General features: G+C 45.4%; 1 protein-coding gene across 5 annotated transcripts in view; it reads left to right on the forward strand.

Moving 5' to 3' along the window:
• LOC145898252 (3',5'-cyclic-AMP phosphodiesterase 4C-like) overlaps positions 1-21472 on the forward strand; it is a 35000-nt gene that overhangs the window by 10658 nt on the left and 2870 nt on the right. For 3 of the 5 annotated variants that reach the window (XM_082986705.1, XM_082986713.1, XM_082986691.1), the window contains 11 exons: positions 10732-10923; positions 11124-11163; positions 13039-13103; positions 13388-13589; positions 13921-14014; positions 19145-19294; positions 19633-19730; positions 20106-20207; positions 20524-20685; positions 20874-20973; positions 21254-21408. In XM_082986705.1, the coding sequence (XP_082842831.1) occupies positions 10732-10923; positions 11124-11163; positions 13039-13103; positions 13388-13589; positions 13921-14014; positions 19145-19294; positions 19633-19730; positions 20106-20207; positions 20524-20685; positions 20874-20973; positions 21254-21408 (1360 nt within the window). Of the gene's footprint in view, positions 1-175; positions 827-4352; positions 6115-10731; positions 10924-11123; positions 11164-13038; positions 13104-13387; positions 13590-13920; positions 14015-19144; positions 19295-19632; positions 19731-20105; positions 20208-20523; positions 20686-20873; positions 20974-21253; positions 21409-21472 lie in introns of those variants that run through there. The other 2 variants (XM_082986698.1, XM_082986683.1) reach the window with 2 other exon arrangements.

Here is a 21472-nt window from a genome sequence, read left to right on the forward strand (position 1 = left end):
AGTCTGGCATAGGAGACCTTGCAGGGTAACCTATTGATTGTCGCTTGGCAAGGACAAGGAAACGTTTTACGAACCTTTCGGTAGACGGTATGAAGTGAGTTGCTTACAAACAAATTAGAAAATTTCAGCGATGCTGAAGCCTGAATTGTGCTCGTGATATATTTTGGTAAATTTGAGATGTTTTTGCTACTTCAGGTGCAGGTGTTTTCTTTGTTGTATCAGCCACCGGAATTTAGTGCAATTTAAGTATATCAGATATACGCAAATCCGTTAGCGCCGGAAGTGCGACGCTGGCGAAAACAATGCTGTAACATCTGTGCTGGATTGGCTGGGAAATGGATGTATCCGGGCACCACATCAAAACAATGCCAAACAACTGCCTGTCTCAAGCGGAAGACCAGAAGATTTCTTCAACTCTGGCTTTCATCCCCACCATTCGACTTAACGATGTTGATGAACCAGACAACCAAGGTTCACAAAATCCAATTTTAACCCGACCTGTAACTTTCACCAAAGCTCTTTCCGGCACCTATTCCCCGGTGTCTTTGTCTTCTGACTCACCCTCCGCGAACCACCGATTTTACCCGAAAAGACATGATCCACTGCTGCAGGTTTTACACCCGGGTGGCCCACTGGTTGGCGGTTACCAAAGTCAGAGCAGTGAGGATGAGAGTGAGGACGAGGGTTACAGCCGGGAAGTGAAACTTTTAAATTCAAGGGGCTTGGGTAATGGCTATGATGACCACAACCGTCACTTAGTCAAGCCTTCGCATCTGCAACTTCCCGTCAAGCGCCCGCCCCATTTTCGGCGACATTCCTGTATATGGTACGTATAATTTCCATTCTATGCGGATCTTATGCGCCGGAGATTTTATTGTGAAAAAGGGGGCAATAGTATTCTCTCCGTTAGGTGGCGTCATGTGACCATAGTATCGTAACAAGGTGGGCAACGCAAAAGTTAAAACAAACCGTACCTTAATCTTCAAACCAACAACACCCAAGAGTGTGTTTTGGGATTAAAATTTGGAAATTAAATTTGAAATGGATTCAATTTGCTTCCGCTTCATGCTGTGCTGTAGCAATCTTTGACATCTAACGTTTATTCGGCGTAGACTCTTGCGGTCTGGCGTAATCGAAATTATTTCGCGCTTGACTTTCACGCCTTCCCGTACGTCACCGCGTGACGCCATTTGTCGTCACGCATGATTCACCGTCAAGTTTCGCAGACTCTCGCGCGTCGCTATTTCCTTTATTTGTTTGTGGGAACGATTTTGGTTTGAAATAATTATTGTCGGCTGGAAAAAGTTTCTCGCATGTTTTTTGTATTTTGTACCTTAAGGAACCAACATTATCCAATACTGACGCTGCTGGTTTACCCCACTTGGTAAAATCTAGTTTAACGTCGGCCGGGTTGACAATCCAGTTACAATCGACGCGCCGGGTGCTGGACAGCGTTTGGTACCACAATAGGAAGTAACCGACGGGTATACGGGCGTACAACCGGTAATGCGAAAATAGGTTTACCACAGAAGCTGTTGTGGTTGTTGCGGACTTTGCGCTTAGATACGTTGTGTATCCATCTTTCCAGGCAACAAATGTGCATGCAACATTGCAATAATGCTGCAGGTATACCTTCTGTTCGCAAGACCTTGTGTTGCCAGATTTTACAAAATGGTTCTATAAGTTCTGGCGCATTCCTGAAAAAGCAAAAAATCCACTTATTCAGTCTTTGGAAGTGATTACCAAAACTGAGACATGACCCTTGTTTTTTCGTCGTGAAATGACAACCCTACTTATAGGAAAGACGCTGAATTTAGGTGAAAACATGTTACTCGGGAGAAAGCGCCGATTTGTGGAGCAAACGAAAAACAAATTTCGGGTACACACATGTCCCGCTTATGGGTGCAGGCGGTCTTAATGTAGGCACCCGGTGTTTGCTGAATAAACATCGTTTATCAAAGAGCAGCTTTCGAAGGCAGGCAGTCGTGTTAGCACTATTACTTACTTAACGTATACCTAATTATGTGCTCACTGCCATGGACCAGGGCTCAATTACACAAGAATCAAACAGTGCCTTATCTGATAAATGTACAGATACTGTAATGCTTTGATTGCTCACAAGTTATTGGCTTGAGAAGGAAGTTAGGACTCACAGAGTGAGAAAAGATTTTCCCATTGAATAGTTTCGCGCGTGATTGGCAGAACGCATTGAGATTGTTTCATATCCTGCAAAGTTTTGCGCATAATGCGGAACCGCGATGATGGTCGGTTCGTATCTTGGACTGGGCCGCGAGTGAGTTCTAATAGCTTCAACTTTCGCCAGTAAGAGCTTGCAGTAAGTTGCAGAGCAAAAGGAAATTGTTGACTCTTCGACAGGACGGCTAGACTGCCGAGTGACAGCTTGCAGGAAAGCCTACGGCGGCGGAGTGGAAATACTCACAGTCGCCGAAGCAATAAAATCGCCAACCTATCACAAGTGTTATTTCCGTATGAACCACCTCACATGTTTTCATCAGGTACCAAACAAGCGGTTTATTTTTTGGCCTGTGTTGGCCACCTATGCCTCTGTATGTTGTTTCCGAGAAACGGCGTGTCGCTTTAACCCTAATGAGAAGAGGTGAAGCATAGCACGAGGAAACGGTTTATTGACTGCTTGCGTTCCCTCATTCGAGATGAATTTATCGAGCGATGGTCGTTTGAAATAGTGTTAGGTTTCGGTCGACCAGGCTGCTCGCTGTTTTCATAAGAGCAACCATGCAACCACGACGTTTGCTTCTGCATACTTGTATACATTTCAAGAGATATTAAAACAATATGTCTGAAACTCAGTCGCGCTTCCATCAAGCGCTGTGACAGTTTAATGTGAGACCTGTCTTTCCGCTTGGTTTGGCGAAAGTTTTACGTTTAAAAACAATGCGCGACCATCCGTTAAATGCGACTGTTTGTGCAACGCGAGCCACTTTTGAGGTTCCAGGTGAAGAATGCGAGGAAAAGTGGAACAGCAGCACTCATTCGTTTTAAGTATAACACGGTTGATTTGTAGTTGTAGTTGGAACATCAGTAGAGCCGACCACGTTTTTTTTTTAGATATTTAGCTGTTTTACTCGTATTGAAGGCAAGTGGGTTAGAATATAAACAAAGGCGCCACAGACTTTTAATCAGTTTTTGTCAAATGTATCGAATCATAAAATTGCAATAACTATTCTTTAAAGCGTGTGGATTAAAATTTATGTCATTTGTTGATGACGTAATCCTATATTGAATCAAAAACACACTTAATGTTTTTAGGGTTACTTTTTAAAAATACCATTTTCAACCAAAGTTGAAAAGTTTTTGAGGAAAACCGCTTTTTTATCTTAACACAAAGATATCACAAGTTTATCTTATCGCGGTTAGCCCAATCCCGCACTGCGTAACACAATTATTTCGCAAGCGCTCGACTGAGGGGGGGTCAGGTGCTCGACGCGCGGCGCTTTGTTTGGTAAATGCCATGTGACGTCAATCGAGAGCGGCGAGCGCACTTGAATGGAAACGGGTGTGAGGTGGTGGATAGGTATGACAACAATAACCCGCGGCCGCTTACGTTACCACGTTAATCATCGACGAGATTTCGGACCGAATTTTGGCCCCGTGCCTCTTGCCCTGGCCTTATTCAAATAATTTAATGCTCTCGTAAAATTGTTTAAATGACTCGTTACCGTCAGTGAGTTGATTGTGTGTCGTAGATTTGTGTATAGGCACACAACCTCCCTGTGAGGTCTTAATTTAACGAGCTTTGTTCCACCCATTATGAACCCGGTTTGATACTGTGATAAAACCGGTTGTTCGGTGTGCAGGCGTTTTGTTGTTTGCGGGCTAACGGAAATCATTTGTTTTCATCAAAGGCTAAATTTTAGTAAACACTCGTCTGCTAGGTCAGTCAATGAACGAGCGAACACCGAAAACTTGCCCTTTGTGCAGAAGGTTGTTTGCGAAATGTCAGTGGAATTCAGTGGCTTTCAACACTGCGAAACTTCGTTACCGAACACTTGGGAAACAGTACAGAAATTTTCGAAAACACCAAAAGATGTCGCGGTGGAAATAAAACGAGCGTCCAAACGCAGAGACACAAAAACGGCAGCTTCGCCTATTCAGCTGCGTAAAAACTTCCTACCACAACAGCAGCAGCAGTTGCTACCTGTACAAAGGCCGGCAGCACAGAAGCGCAATGTGATAGTGATGTCCAAATCGTCGCGTCCGATCCCAATTCCAGTGCGAAGGGTTTGTAGTAGTCCGAACACCCCTGTATCACGAAGCCCAGATGTCTCAAAAGTAAAATTACGGTAAGACGACAAACCACGTTTCGACCTACATGAACCTAACGTCTTTGCAGAAACACAGCAAATTTATGCCAGAACGGGAGGTATATAAAACGTATATACGATATTCATTCTAACCGTATTTGTTTGGCTGACCACAATAAAAATTTATTGGACACTCTTTGGTTAATGGAAAGTACAATATAATCCGGCGCCTTTAATGATTTGTTAATGGGATTATCAGCGTCGCGTCTCGGCAGTCTGACGTCATTATCAAGTCATCGTGGCGTGACGTCAAAGGATGCTTGCAACTGGCAAATCCAGTCAAATTGCATAATATTCATTATTTTAAATTCTGTTTCTTTGGAACTTAACGATAAGTTTCCAGTTATCGTTAATAACGTTCAATGCGTGCGTCAGGTGGTTACTGTGTTATGTTTCGAATTTTGCACTGGGTTTGTGTAATTCGTTGGTTGGAGGGACTGTGTGATTGTCACCCAGCCATGTCCACGTCCTACTGCACAAAAGTATATTCTATGATAAGAAATTATTGGATCGATGGAGAGATTGTTTTTGTTTGTTACTGGTCACTATAACTTCAACTATGGGGTAAACGGTTAGCGTTGACAGGCGAGAGTCGGTTAACACGCTTGATGTTGGCCCTGTTCTGTCTGCTGCCTTCTTCTCATTTTAGCGGAGATTGCCATCAGCTGCATTGGAATATATGTAATCGTTAGTAGTTCTTACATGGGTTCCGTAGTTAGAGTTGGATCTGTATATTGTTAGAGAAGGATAACAAAGGCGTAAGGATGCCTTTGGAACACAGTAGACACCGCTTGGTCTCGAGCACATCAGAACCACCGTTATTAACTAAGGACAGCAAAAATCTCTCCAGAGGAACAATGCTAAAACCTTTGCCCGTGAACGAGGCAATGATTAAATCGAGATCGATGCTGAGAACTTACTCCGGGGAGGCTTCAGGCAGAAGTTCTGTATCAGAAAGCAGCGACCGGAGATATGGATTAGGATCAAGTTCTCGCTCTTCATTTTCAAGAGAAACAATTCCATCTCGAACCTCTGAGGACACGAGCTCTTCCTCGTCAAGTAGACGTCGTGAAGAGTCGAGGTTGCGTAGGGAATATGGAACAGGATCTCGGGGAAGATACGGCGAAGGGGACGATGACGTATTCAGGCCAACCTCGAGTATTTATGAAAAAGTTGGCTCGGTAAACGAGGGTAATTTGGAAAGCACAAGAAGGTGGAGAAGGTATCGTGCCGCTGAACAATCGCACTCCCAGTCCTCATCGTCTCTTGCATCTCATTCCAGCTACGATAATCCAAACAAACAGGAGAGAAAAACGTCGGGTGGCCTCGCATCATTGCACAATTTGCGGGATTCGCACGCCAAACATTCTTCCACGATCATGCAACAAAGCACGGTGACGTCAACCTTGGCCCCGCCGTCGCCTGGAACGTACACGAAATCGACAGACACAAAATCCACCAGAAGCGGGTCGATGACCAAGTCCGCCTCGTCGCCTGAAATGGCAACAAGAAGAAGTGGCGCCACATCCCTGGCGTATAACACCCTGCTGCGTTGCATGGAAAAACACGCCATGAGCTCCAGGGGCGCATACTCCCACGAAACATACCAAAGTGAGCTGTCGTGCGATTACCAAAGCGCTCTGTTGTTCTGTCCGGTCCCAATTACAGTTATCAAAACGTCGCTTGGTTACGATCTTTACTTGACTTACGACGAGGACCAGATTTTATCGATGGTGAAAATGCAATTGAACGAACCAGATGCCGGTTTGTGGTAAGTGCAAAAAAGCATTGTTTCCCGGCGAGGTAGAGCGACTGTGATTCTCCTTTCTCTACACCCGTGTAGCGGATGCCCAGATTAACAAACTTGGTCGCTAGGCGTCGCTGTGATCTTGCTTTTTGATTTGGTTCGTCATATGGTTTTATTGCTGTCTCGCAAAGCTGAAACACTCATTTTCTGTAATCAACTTAAAGTTGCTTTCAGAACAAAATTTTAATTTTTCAGTTGTTTTAAATAATTATTTTTAATGTAAAACCATTCATTTACTTGACAAAGAGGGCTTGGTAAACACGCCTTTGCAAGCGCCCATGATGATTCACCTCGTCGCAATGACAAACCCAAGCAAACCGCATTACAACAGCCAACTGCGTGTCGTTTTCCGATGAGAGTTTTTACTGGGCAACACGCCCATTCCGCGCTATTCATCTGTAAACGCAGCTTAGCGACCACCATTCAAAAAAGTCGGTTATCACTGGGCAGAGCAGCCGAGGTGCGCACTGTTTAACTCTCCCTTGCATGGGCAATGCGGCGGGCACAAGTATTACTTCCTACATAGTACTTAGATACGCAAACAAACGTCCGCGTCATACTCTTGAAGTCTTTCTAGTCACGAAGCGCGCGATGCAGCGTAGCGCGTTATGTGAGAAAAAGTTAGGTCATTGTTGTACGACTGTTTCTCGTCGCGGTACCGAAAATGAGTAGTGTCGTAGAACCTCGAAGTTAAGGTTGCTCGACAAACAGTGAACCTAGACGTGAAGCGTGACAACGATAAGCGCTGTTGCGGTTCGACTGTTATGGAGATATCGGTTAAGAGGAGAAAAGCTTTGTTCAATCAGTGGGCTCACCAGACAGGGTTAATTCCTTCTTCCTTGTGCAAAAGCGATAGAACTCTGCAAGTGAAGTTGGAGACGATAGTAGCAGTCATGAGTGTCTTTAGCTGTTTATTTTATGTAAGCTTTCGTGACAGACGATAATACGTATTGGCGTGGCCCATGCACTGATTTTGGCCATGTGAGGTTTCGGATTATACCAAAATTCTTAACACGGAGAAACGTCGCATTCCACATTATATTATGTCCAAGGCGAAGATGAGACCGTCACCGTTGAGTATTGTTTACAACATTTCAACACCAACGCCAAAGGTGAAGCGAATATTTTCGTTCAAGTAAGTGGAAAAAAAAGTTTTGTGGTTCGGTAGAGGTTGGATTTGGCGCCTTTTCTGGACCTACATGTTAGTTAACTCAGTGTAACGCCTCCCCTTTAATTTCTGCGAACCGCAGGGGATGCAGGTGTATTTGGTGCTTTTGCTGACATTTGCAGGTGCACACAGGTCACACTTGCGGCGCTTTGTAAATTCCGATATCGTCACTGAAATTTCCATCATGCCGTGTAATGTATTGTTCGGAAAGATGTGTTGTCTTCATAAATAATTCCGTCTAAACGAGGACCAATTTAATGATTGAACGTAAAGCAAAAAGAAGGCAGCAACTGCCATAAAAGGTGACTTATGACAACATAAATATTTCGGAAATGGCTTAAACCCTTCAGAGCAATATGAAATGACCGATTGAATGAAGATTAAGTTTGTTTGTGTGCGTCAATGCTGATTGTTTTTGTGCAATTGCCTGCGTTCAACTTTCCGAAAATAAACCGCTCTCATTATCTACACATTAGTCAGGCTGCGCACTAATGACATCGATGTCCGATCGATTAAAAATTTGAAGTAATTCGCCGGTCTAAGATAAAACGGCAACAAATCAGCATCACCTTTAATTCTGCAGCCTCTGCTTCAGCCCTGGTCGTATTTAGCAGGCAGTATCTATTGGCTGTCTGAGAGGAAGTCTACCCATGATTGAGTGTGGGCGTGTGTTCATTCTGTATAGCGTGCTGATATAGGGTTGCGCAGTCGTGCATGAATGCGGTGATTGTTTGTAGTTGCTGGCATACTACCCATCATGACTAGTTTCAATCCGTTCAGTTTCCTACCGAAGACCAAACGAGTGGCGTTCAGGTAAGTCGTATTATCAAGATCTGTTCAGCTCCCATTACTTCTATGATGAGATGGAAATCTGTTTTCGTTTGCACTTGGACACGAAGTGTTGAGTCGAACGCACGCACGCACTTGCTGATTACTTTTATTGAATGCAATTTGTTGGACGGATCGGTGGTTCTTTGAGCGAGGCAAGATATTGAGGGTATAGAAAAGTATGGAGTGGGAACTGGTAATATTATTACCCGCGATAGATGAAATAAAAGTCCAGTCTCACCAAAGAAGCCACGCAAATTATACGTTATGTACAGTAACGCGCTTTTGTGTGCTACAGTTGCTTGACGATAATTTGGAGTTTTGTTTGCAGTTTTTCTGTATTGTTGCTGCTGAGGCATAGGCCACTGCCTCACAAATCTATTTTTGGCGCAGAAATTCCTAACCTCTCGTGAACGTTGTGCGCACACAGGAAGAGGTGTTTTAGCGAGCAGTGAGCAATAAATGAAAACATTCACTCTAAGTTTAGGAGTATTGTTATGTGCATATGCAAATGCTTCCAGTTTCTGAAAGCGTTTTCCTTTCTGCAAATGTTAAAAATCCTTTCCGTGAAAGGATTAAAAATGTAAAACTCTTGCCGTTTCCGCGCGATTCCAAACTTGTTGAAATGCAGTTGCCTGCGTTACAGATTAGGCAGGTTTTCATTAGCATTCCTTTCCTAATCCTCTGTAAGCTGTGCCGTTGTTGTTGCGCGCATACGTCGGATAACAATGTTTGGTCCAGGGGATTTGGCAACTTATGCTGCCATGCATTTGTTTGTATTTGCGTCCAAACCGAAGTGCTGCGGTGTTTCGTGACTTCCACTAAAAAGGAAATCACTTCAGGTGACAAACGACTTCTTGTCAGTGCAGCTGGTGTCGCTTGCAGTGGGCCGCTATGCCTTCAGAGAAAAACCTGACCCTCTTCGGGCAGTCGACCGTATAGTTGCCGCAACGGTTCAGCTCATCGCGTTTCAATGTGAGCAGTGGACTGTGTACAGAAAAGACCGAGCTATGAACTGTGAATTTGGTGCGAAACATTTTCAACATTAGACTTGTCGATACTCAGTTGACAAGCAGCGCGCGTTTGTACACTCGTCACTTCATAAGACAGCGCGCAACTTCCGTTCTGTGACGCGCCACCCACAGCTCTTCGATCTAAAAACGTGCCTGAGCGCGTTCAATATATGCGTAGGCCAATAAACCGCCTTGCGCCACGAGAAACAGTGGGCAGCGTTAGACTGAACTGCCTGTCCCGGCAAGCAACTTGTTAAAACGTGCGTTAGTCGCATACAAAGGAAGTGTTAGTGACAACAAGACAAAGAAGATAGAACCATCCGATGTTCTGAGGATGCAAGGCCGCGTACCGATTTAGAAAGGTTTGTGTACAGTAAATCGCGGATAACACGGCGTACAAGCCCCAGGCGATAAGCTCACAGAAGCATAAAAGTAGATTGGATTATATCTCGCCGGCGTTGTTACATCATTATCACTGTATACCTGCCAAACAGCTAATATTGCGTGGCGTAACTCGCCGTCGATCGAATAAAACTAAATTACGTCTCGTCGCCACCTCCCAAGCCGGTCGCGTTACACCACGTCAGGGAAACTGAAAAAAACTAATTTCGATTACGTCACTTGTGGAAGATTTCAGCGTTGACACAAATTTACAACCATGTGATAAAATGCGGACACTGGACTGACGCGCGTGTGCGTCAATATCAACGGGAGGCAGTGACGCGCACTCAAAAAACCCACAGAGGGCCTCGTTTGGTTGCTGTTGGCGTTTACTTCCCTCGGCAGTTGTATCGAAAAATGCCAGACACAAGTAGGCGAGTTGTTAGTTCGACAGAGGTTTATCCAAGCCTTGGTTTGTTTGTATGGTCGTCGTGCTTTGCTGCGCGTGACCGACGGAATTGAGACCAGACAACTGTTCCGTGTTATTTTCAGAAACGCTTGCTTCGTAGCGTTTGTTGTTGCCGCTTGGAGTTAGTATCGATTGTCTGTGCGAATCAGTATTTCTGTTGATTTTAGTGACCTAAGTTTGGCGAACATAAGGAATGGCTGAGAAACGCAACGCCAACATGGGCGACAAGAATGTTGGCATTTGCAAACAGATGTTCCCTGAGAGCACAGAAAGGCACGTGCCGAGGCCGTTGCGTGTAAGGCTGAGCAACCCAGAATACCAGCGCAGTTCATCTGGAGATACAACTGGAAGACGGTCGATAACTTTGCAACCGCGGAACGCTTTCTGCAGATCTTCCCTTCCTAACATTAAACCGCCGGTGTACGATTTGATTAGTTTTGTACATAGTCGTGTCTTGTTGAAAAATTGCTTTGAACAGTGTTGTCCCTTTCTGTGCTTTTGCGCAAAGATTTTGGCGTTTTTCTTTGGGTAAATTTTCTATCATTACGACGATTTTGTGTTGTTAAGTCAAAGTACGAGTCAGGTGTAAGACTATTTTGTAGATAGTTGAAGATGACCAAACTGGTAGTTATAAGGGATAAATTATATGACAACGTTTCTGACCATACAAGATGAGTTTCTTTCTGGTATCGAAAAACTTATTCTTTTCCTTGTTTTTTCAGCTTTGATGTGGAAAACGGTATTTCGCCGATGCGAAGTCCCAACGACCCACAGTCATCCCCGGGAATGGTCCTGCATTCTTCAAACATGCCACACAGCCAACGTCGCGAGTCTTTCCTCTATCGATCCGACAACGATTTCGATCAGGCGTCGCCTAAGATCGGTTCACGCAACTCGTCGCTTGTCGGCGACTCGTAAGTGTTTCAATTACTTCTTTGCTTATTGCATTGTATTTATTCTGCAATAGGAATAAGTGAGCGATTTACTGCGTTTAAACTATACGCTTTACAGTGTTTATGTTAATGATTTTAAAGCTACACTTTGGTAACTAATTAATTGCTACACGTTGACCGTGTTGGAACGTACGATGTCAAGGTTCTGTATCTTGTTACAGGCATGGAGTGGAGGACCTTATCGTTACGCCGTTCGCACAGGTATGCACCGGTCGTTGCTACATATACTTGTAGCCAGGGGCAAGTGTTTGTCATACTTTGCCTGAGAACGATTGTCTTCCAATATCTGTGACAAAGAGATACCACACAGTCATATTTTATTATGCGACAGGAAATAAAGGATAATGTTATGTCAAACTTTGTCGACCGGACAAAGTTCCCTATTGTAGAGGTGCACTTGAACGAGAGGCCTATCGATACCGTGCTAACGTGGCACTCATTTAAACATGCCCCGACCTTAATCCCCTCTAAGGGCTGCTCTCACTCCGTCCGCTACCATCACTCACGTTCCACGATATGTTTTAGCGACTTGATTGTGTGTTTTGTTGAAGCAAAAATGGCAATTTCCTCCAGTATATTGTGCCCTGCTAAGTAGAGGCAACGCACATCGCAGTGCTTTGTTATGTTTATATCTAGTAGCGTCGGTACTGTAATGGTGGCATGTCCGCATCCTTTACTGTTTTCGTCAAACACCCACCAGATAACAGTAGGCAGCTGTTCCTGTATTTCGGAGAATCGACGCAACGCCGTATACCTGCATTCTGTCGACAAACTCAATCAAAAGTGCGAAAATATTGCAATTGTGAAATATGACACGTTGATACTCGCTAGAACTCAAATGCCCAGAAATTTTCGGGTAATTTTGAGGTTTTGTCAGTTGAGCGGAAGTCCAAGGGGAAAGACCCATTCCCATACTGCCGTTTTCGGTATTTATGACGTTTTTCCGATATAAGCCACTAAAAGACCAAGAGTCACTATGACAGAAGACATGTCCGCCTGTGTCATATTTTTGTATGACAGCGAGCATTTATATTGCGCAAGCGTATGATGTTTGCTGTAACTCCGCCAATTTTTTTTGTTGCGGTTTTTTCGCTTCCATTCTCAACGTGAAAGCTCATCGTCACTTCGCGCCAAGTTCGCGGTTATTGGCATTGCGCAAACACTTGGAGGGCGCGGTGAAGGTTTGATTTATACGCGAACGAGCTTTTCTCCAAAGCTTAAGCCACTCGGTTCAGGGTCCTATTTTTAAACCAGTGGGACTGCGTAATCTCCCAAGCGTGTGATTCATTGACCAGCAAACAGCAAACCGTGGCTTACTGCGGACCGAGCTGATGTGTTTGCAATATGAGGCGCACGCCAACGGAACGTCGAGGTGCTTGGCGGGCCTTATTGTCGTTTCGTATGGCGAGTTACCCACAAGCACGACGATAGGGATGCCATATGTTAACCACATTTGCCGTTGACATATATTAATTTAAGTAGTGACGTTTTCTACGGTTCTTTGTGATGTTTGTGTAGTCGTTAGAAGGCGGACCTGGATCTTGCTTGTTTTATAAAATACTCGACCTACATTTATCTTATTATCCTGAAAGCAGCAAAAATATTTAATGCCATTCGTTGAAGGTCGCCACGTATTTTCATAAAATATAGATAACGTAACAACAGCCTTATGTACAGAATTTAATTCAAGCAACCTGAAATGTTCCACTCGAACACGACACATTTCCGTTGGGCGATATTAGGCGTCAAGGAAGGCTTACAATCGTGTGACGACATATTTGAGACCCTCGGTAAACTACTCTAAAAGCGGATTAGCGTCCAACCGTGCTTCGCGTCTGGTTGAAGAGGTCACCCGTGTTAATCATCTTCTATGTGCAAACGCGTTTAGATTGTAATCACTATACGTGGTAAGGTGGCGACCCATAAATGCACATCGTATTGGACATACATGAACCGGTCGAGTGGTGTGTAATATTGCAAGAGTCACGTGACAGTTGTATTCCAAAAATGCAAAGTTCTTTGTGTTGAGGCGCTCATTGGCGAAGTGTTTCTCATGTGTCATGTTTTTTTGCATAGGTACTTGCCAGTTTGCGGCGTGTGCGAAATGACTTCATCATGTTAACCAACATTCCTCAAAACAGGTAATTCAAATATACGTGTGTTTGTTTTTTTAATTGTGACCAAACGGTCATGGCCTATTTCTTTGCCAAGTGTGTGTAAAGAAAAGAAATTTGTTTTAAGCCATTTCATTTTTTAATCTTTCTTATACGCCCGCAAATGGCGGCCCATCATAAATATTCTAATATAAGTACAAAAATGAAGCACGATTACCTACACTGTAACTGAGTGCCGTATTATGACCGCCATAGGTACAGACCGTTAATTTGAGTCATTCCCCTCACTGACTTTACTTCCTAATTCACAGCCGGAGATCGCCGGTGGGACAAGGCAAACTGCCTCCAAGTCCGACTTTTAATTCATCTCCGCTTGGTCAACCGCCACTGACTCCCGGCACCGATGAGTTCCAGCAGCGGGCCAGCAACACCCTAGAAGAGTTGGACTGGTGCCTTGACCAGCTCGACACCGTCCAGACGCATCGCTCTGTGAGCGAAATGGCTTCAAACAAGGTAAAACCCCGTTTCAGTTGTATGTCATAAATCGTACAATATTGAATCGCCGTGAATAATAAATACCAAAATGACGTAAGTTTTCTTGTAGTAACACAATAAAGGCGTCCTGCATGCAAAAAATTCACAACGCACTTGGGACCAAACGTGACGGGCGGGGCTGATAACTTTATGTCGTTTTAACTACCTTGGGGATTCCACTTATTGTGCCAAGCCGTGCGTAATTCCGGACTGCTGATTTGCGTTTGATTCGTGAAGTCATGTTCGTAAAAATTGAAATTAAACCAAGCAAATATCCAGTTCCGTCACCACCGTAAACTTTTGTTCGTAGTTCAAACGGATGTTAAACAAGGAGCTGAACCAATTATCTGGAATGAGCAAGTCTGGTAACGAAGTGTCGGAATATATATCCTCAACATTCCTTGGTGAGTCCGGTTGGCCTTAGCTTCCGCCATTAATATCAGAGCGACGCTGAACGATTGGGTTGTGCCAAGATATTTTAACCCGCATGCTGACACTAGAGAGTGCCTAGATCTTGATAAAAACAATGATTGACATATTTTCGAAAAAAATATTCATTTAGTTAAAGCTGCTCGCCTGCTCAGTGGCATTTCTTGAAATCTGGATCTCAAGTCTGTTGCAGCTGGAAAATTTGTAGATTTCCCAGAGTGGGTTTGTTGGCTGGGAGTAAGGCCTGTCCATTGTTTCATTGACCTTTTTGCTGAAGACGGACGGATGTTCTATTTCCCACGTTCAGTCCGTGACGCACTTCGGGTCTTCCGCGCACGCCATGTGTCGCCATTGTTCGGTTATCATTCTATGCATGTCTTCCACGTCACAAATACATTGGTTACGTGGAAGTGGTTTTTTCGGTGTCGGTTCTCTTTCGGTTGTGCGAGACAAAGTGCACCCGGGCCAGTTTATTGACACTCAGTGAATTTATCCGCTAGAAAAATAAACCTGGCACCAGTAACGATCCTTTGCTTTGGAGACACTGGGAGATAATCCACGTTGTATCAGAAATCAACGCCACCAATGTTTGATACAACGTGTCCACATTTAAACGGGCCACGTTTTAGTGACCTATAACGATGATCCAAATCGGGAACTTTTTGTCAATTACAATTGACGTATTCTTATCGGCGTCCTCGGGCGGATTGTTCGGAGCAAAAAATTGTCCCCTTGGCCCTGGGGTTCCGGCTGCCTATTGGATTGTAATCGTTGGTCCGTGGAACGCCCTATCTACGCCACCGCGGAAGTCATAGGCTCAGAAGTCAGCCGCTATATTTGAGCCGCACACGCACATATGTGAGGAGCTTTCCGGAGTTGGGTTGCGGTATTGTGGAATGGCCATTGTTGCGAAACACAAGCGATACCCAGCCAGTTGTGCGTGGGCTCGCGCTACACTGCAGACAAAGCACGAACGGCGCGGAACACATTGGATTGACGTCAAGTAACCGAAGAACTCATTCAGGTCGGACAAGTCAAAACAAATAGGCGGAGGGGAGATCCTTGCGAAGCGCAGAATCTGGGTTTTGCAACTGTGTGATGTAAGCGAAACCGGGGAAATGTTGCGATGATTTCAATACTGTAACATCTATATTGAGGGATTGAAATCATGGTTTCACAATACTTAGGGGTTTGAAATATTCACTGTTTTGTTTAGTTTTAAACAGCTGTTGTCAGTTATGCGTATATTTTCAACGACAGAAGTTTCTGCAGGTTGTAGATTTTTTGTAAAGTGCAAAGTCCAAAATAATCACGAAGTTTGGGGGTTTTGGGTTCGTTTGCATACACGCCAGAGTATGTCTGGTCATAAACAAAATTAAACCCTCGACAATCTGCTGCATGTCATAAAATATTATCTCGCCAAACCGATCATTTGAATCGTGACTGCATACCGTTGTTCCAACAATGCGATGTCGCCCCATCCACCCACGTTTTTGTGTCAGTTTTGAAAAAAAAGCGTTTGGTCGGCGCAGGACTCAATTAGGAATGTAAGCAAATGGGACTGGGGAAATGAGCGTTGGAAACAATCTCCTTCAGTACTATATGATTTTTTTAATCGCTTTAAGCATCATTCTCTCGCGGGGTTGACTTGTGTTGTGGCTGTATAGAGAGTACGGATTAAATTTGGATTTGCGGCGTCTTATCTCCGGGAGCCTTCGCAAGTAAGTGCTCATTTCCACATTAGTTCGAATCCATCTGCTAAAGCGCGGAATGCCGTGGTTGAGATTTCGGCCCAAAAACGCGAACTTGGTTTATCGCGCTTTTCTCAAAGATCGAATTATGTTCGACATTGATGTGACCAAGGTCGCATTGACGCACGCACTGCCCTTGGCCAATTCGATCTTGATGTGTTGCGTCATTGCTTGGTTCGCCCTATCGACCAAAACAAACACGTGTTTTACCACTTTTACATCATTTTGGAACATTTTCATCATTTGGGTTTAAACACGAGTTGCGCTAAAGCGAAATTTGCAGATGAATTATCCACAATCGGCGCAAGTTTTCCTCTCGAGCTTATTGATCTGGAGGCAGCGCCACTCCGTCTCATGTTTTCCTGTAGCTACGTCATTGGGTAATTGAAATGATTTCCGGCTGTATCGGACTGCAGACCTTTTAAGCCTGAGCATGCATTGAAAAAAGTCTTTGGGGCAATTCGTTTTGGCGGCAGGATTCCCAGAACGAGCTTTTAGCAGAGAATTGTTTTTTGAAGGTTACTAGGCAGCATGTAGGCAAACCAAGGCAGTATATTAAAGAATGTTATGCTGTAGACTGATCTGTTGGTACCTGCGAGTTGTAGGTAGCAAGAGCTCAGAGATGCACTACGAAATATTTGATGGTCTCGGTGTGTTTTTACGTAGACGGAGGAAGAATAGGGAGATAGATCCAAACCAACATGTTGGAACTCCACAGAATTGTCGTACCCGCTAGAATGCCACCTTGGCCTGAGCGTGGCGGACGGAAAGTCGATGCTAATTGCTGTCGCCAAATTTCCTGCTATTACGGGTCGCCTTTGTCTCGCTCGCTGCGAGGCCAGTGCATCGCGTTGGTCTCCAGCTCCGTACTGGGTTTCGACTATGACGTCAGCAAGCCTTTTTCGCCCCACGTCGTCGGGTCCACGGTTGCACGGGACCGTTGAACGCGCATGAACACACGCGTGAGCCATGATCCAGGCGCGCCGGAGCCAGAGAGAATGGCTGACCGAGGCCTTGCGGCAGTGTTTAGTATGTAGAAAGAGTAGTGGGCGCGCGGAAAACGTTTTCTGTGCAGCACGGTTAGTCATCCGGGTTGTGAGATGGGGAGTGAATAGCGTGGAATTGATGTAAGTTTGACGTCAAGCGCTCAACCGCGTGACGAACGCGGAATGCGATCGCAATGAACGTGGCAAAGACAGAAACATCTGGCTTAGAGTAGTGCAGTGGGCTTTACAGTGTTATGGGTACATGTAGTCGATGTGGATGTTTATAAGATTGTTAGTACAAATGTGGAATGTCAACTGTCACGTTGATTATAATATTAGTAAACGCTCGTAGAAAAACATGTAAGTTCTGTTCAGGGCGCAATCATTGCAGCCGTCCGACGCCAGGAAAATTTTCACTATTTTTGTTGGGCTTCGTGAAAATTACGTGCATCGTTAAACCAACATTTAAGGAAGGTGAAGCGAGTTTGTTTGCCCATGCCTGTGCTTACCTAACACTGAGCGGATACCATACTTTTTTCTGGACCCACACCGTATAGTTAGTATGTTTTTCTATCCATGGCAGCCAACACCAGGGTGACGTTGTTTAGTGAGTGGATTATATTGCTTACTGCTGACTAAACTACAGGCCACACTCCACTGAACTCGGGTGATTTCAACCCAACTCTGACGTCCACTTGCGTCAGAGAATGCGAGAGATTATGATGAGTTGTCTTGTGTCTAAAATCAAACAGCGCAGTCATTCGCAATTTGATTAGTGGCAGGTGGTCTAATGTCGTTTAGGGACGGGGGAGGTAATTTCGAAGCGGATTTAACGAGTAACCCAAACAAAGGAACTGCTTATTTGTTCGCATGCGAACCGACGCTAAAGCAATTACCATTTTTTGCGATTGGTCACACGATGAACAGAGCCTCAGTAGTAGACCGTTGAGGTAGGACGAAATCGTTATGTGGCAATAGAGGCGAGGAAATTCGAGCTACGGGATCTGCTGAAGATGATTATCGGACATGATAGCGTTTTGAGCGCCTCAAGTGATCGTGCTTCGTGTATTGATTGTACGGAGAAAAACGGGCCTTCTTCGCAAGCAGTTCATCATCTCTTATTGTCCTTTGCGGGGTCAGATAATTTAGAGAAGCATGTTCAGTCGAGCAGAAGTATGTCGATCAATCGGGCGCAGGTTGTGTTTTAGCTTTAAGCGCCAGCCGTCTCATTTGCCATTTCTTTTGACTGCAGATTGTAGTTACGAGACGATTATTGTTGTATAAATGCTGCACTCGTGCGATGCCGTGCAGACCAAACTCGCATCGGAGTATTTTGCACAATTCCAAAGAAAAACGGAACACAAGCTGGTCGCGTTGTTTCACACTCAGGACGATTCGCAAATTTGCCTCGGCCGCTGGGCTTTGTTGCGGCGCCGGAACTTCCAGTTCGGACCAGGACGCAATGTTGGATACTTGTAGGAACGGTCACGCTACCCTGCGCCGTGCCTCCGACGGCATCGCCTTCACGGCGAGCAATGGTTGTGGACATATGACGCCTGGACAAAGGAATAGCTTTGTGTCGTCGCGCTGTGAATCGGAGGCCTGTTTCGGTCCACACCGTGTCCCAAGCCGTCGACCAAGCACGGTTCATCAACCCACCCGGAGCCTCAACACCATCAACCACGTCATTGCTGGCGACCACAACTTACAGCAGTTGCTTAGTGGTGCTGCGATGCGGTTACAGTACTTATTGTCTCGCGATGACAGCAATGCGTCGGTGAATTGCCCTGCGCCATTACTACCGCGAAGTGACAGTTGCGCCAGTGTCAGTACAGATTGTACGGACTTACTCAGGGATCAGCCCACACCCAGTTATGACGTGTCGTGGGACGCTCCAACCAGGACTTTATCCGTCTCTTTATTGTCGACAAATGGTGGATCCGCGCACGCAATGCCCAAGGGGGCGCCGACGGATTATACTCAGAGCAAAAACGCTACTCAGAAGGCCAACTTCCACCAGCCGTCTGTCAACCCAGAGAGCCCGCGATCACACCGACGTTTATCGGCACGCTACTCAGCCGATTCCGGCTTCTTCAGTATGTTTTTGAATAATACGATCGTGAATTTGTTGTTACGCGGCTTACTCTGCTAATCAGCGTTCGTCTGCTCGTCCATCTGCCGTGCGCGCGCTTTACCGCGACTGTCAACCAACTAAGCGTATGTACATGCAAATATACTTGGCACGTGGGGCGGCACGTTCAGCAACGCTTTGCGTCATAACGAACTGTGGGGCGTTGCGTTGTCTTTCCACAGCCTCTCGACCGCTACCCGCAACCCGCTTGACCGTGTTTATAACGTTTGTTTACAGACAATCAGAACGATGTCATGTCTCCGAACACAGACCCAACGGACGAACGCGACAAGCGGCCTGCCTCGCCCAACTACGGAGTCCTGGCTAAGTCCGGCAACCGTTCCCATCTGGTGAATCCCGTCGGGAGGATAATGGGAACAATTTCAGGTAATGTGTTAACGCGCTTTCCGTGATCTCATTACCCGCCCTTGTGTGAATATCACGTGATGAGAAGCAGACGTAGTTTTTGCGCAATCCGCCACCGCAGCTGCCCACTGTCGGAGTGTCCCCACTTGTGTAGCATGTAGTCACGCCTGTAGTAGGCCGTGCTATAACGTCATTTTGCCTAATGGAAACCGCCGTCAAGGGTACTTGAACTATGCCGATAAGTGGAACATTGCTTGGAAGCTATTGTAACATTGATAGCTGGTCTAAGTGAACAACTGTCAGTTTTCGACATTATGCTCTTGATCGCATGCTGTAAGTAACTTTTCTTTATAATGCAGGGATCAAAAATTGCAGCCGACACAAAGACACAGTGCTGAAGTGGCACAAAATTCCGGCCTACGGGGTTGTCGTCAGTAACGAAGACGCATTGGCACGAGTAAGTGCAACTATGTTTTTTTACGACAGAGGTTGATGAAACTTGTGACTTCTCAAGCTACTAACTTTCAATCTGTGTGCGACCCACTATGTATAAATCACAACAGTTTGCTGAAACCCAGCGGAAAAGGGAAGTTTACTTTTTTCGGCCCACGGGCTCGAAGCCGAGGTTCCGTAAAGCATTACGCCTGTTTGCTGTTACTGCCTCACAGTTCCTGCATACGAACGGCTTGCTCACAGTTAGCAAAAACTCGGTTCGCACGAACCAAGCCCGTCAGGCCTTGAATCCGTTAGTTCGCGGTAGTAGTGATCATGGGCGACATGGGTGTATATGCCTCTACTGTGTGGATGTCACTAATTTCCTCCCTTTGCGCAGGAGCTGAAAAACATCGACAAGTGGGGAGGAATTAACTTGTTCAAAATCGCCGAGATCAGCAACAACCGCCCGCTTACATGCGTTGTATTCCACCTTTGTGAGGTAAGAAGAATGTCACAGAACGCGAACTCTTATCTATTGCTTACCTGCTGTTTGTACTGATGTATATTATAGGACCATGTGTGTGTTTTAACAAGCACGTATAATTTAAATACTTCATTGGCATCAAGCGTTAGTTCAACCGAAGCCGAACAAGCCAACTTGCTTTAAGGTCACAGAATCTCTGCCGCCGGATCGATTGTGGTGTAAGTTTAGGGTACATTAGGCCAACACAGCCGGCAGCTATTTAAAGCGCCCTAGGCCATTATGTTGGTTTGCTTAAACATTTTCTAAAGGTTTCTCTATATGGTTTCTGCAGAAACGCGACATGTTCAACAAGTTTAAAATCGCCAAGGACAAGTTTCTCACCTACCTGATGACGCTCGAAGATCACTACAGGAACGTTCCCTACCACAACAGCGTACACGCAGCCGATGTGGCACAGTCTGTGCACGTTCTGCTTTCCTCGGCGGCACTTGATGTAAGTTAGTGTTCCCATAGCAAACAGATGCGAAACGCCGATAGAATTTATCCTTGCCGTGTCTGATTGATTTCTAGTGAGCACCAGATATGCGGCTTCCATGTGTTGATACTCGCAGGCCCTATCTACTGTGATCTCCTTACATTTTGCACGTATAATTACATCGGCGTTTTGTGTTTCCTCCGCAGAGCGTGTTCACCGACCTCGAGGTTCTTGCCGCCTTGCTAGCGAGCGCCATTCACGACGTCGACCACCCGGGATTGAACAACCAGTACCACTGCAATAACAGTAAGTGGCGCATTGACATTTCCTTTCGTCAAATTTAATTTGATTAAAATGAAGCGGCGCTGCTGCTGCAGTGGAGAGGTGAAGGTTCGAGTACTTTTCGCATTACGCACATTTTGTCGCTATTGATTCGATCCCCGCCCGTTTCAAGTTTACTTCAACGTCAATCCCTTTAGTTGGCGAGCCATCAATAATTCACGACGTTTGTTGCGACGGGTCGCCGTGTTGCTTCAAGCTAGTTGCTGTGCATTGATCACTGTTACAATTGCTTTATTTCACGCAGGCACGGAGCTAGCGATCATGTACAACGACGAGTCCGTGTTGGAAAACCACCACCTGGCAGTCGGTTTCAAACTCATGCAACAAGACTTCTGCGACGTGTTTGACAACTTTTCGCAAAAGCAGTGGCAAAGCCTGCGCAAGATGGTTATCGACATGGTAAGCCCCGCCGTGCTGGTCGAGGTCAGACTGCACTGACGATTAAATCAGTTTCACTGCTGCT

The sequence above is a fragment of the Ascidia mentula genome, chromosome 1 (genome assembly GCF_947561715.1).
Source record: "Ascidia mentula chromosome 1, kaAscMent1.1, whole genome shotgun sequence".
NCBI lineage: Eukaryota > Metazoa > Chordata > Ascidiacea > Phlebobranchia > Ascidiidae > Ascidia > Ascidia mentula.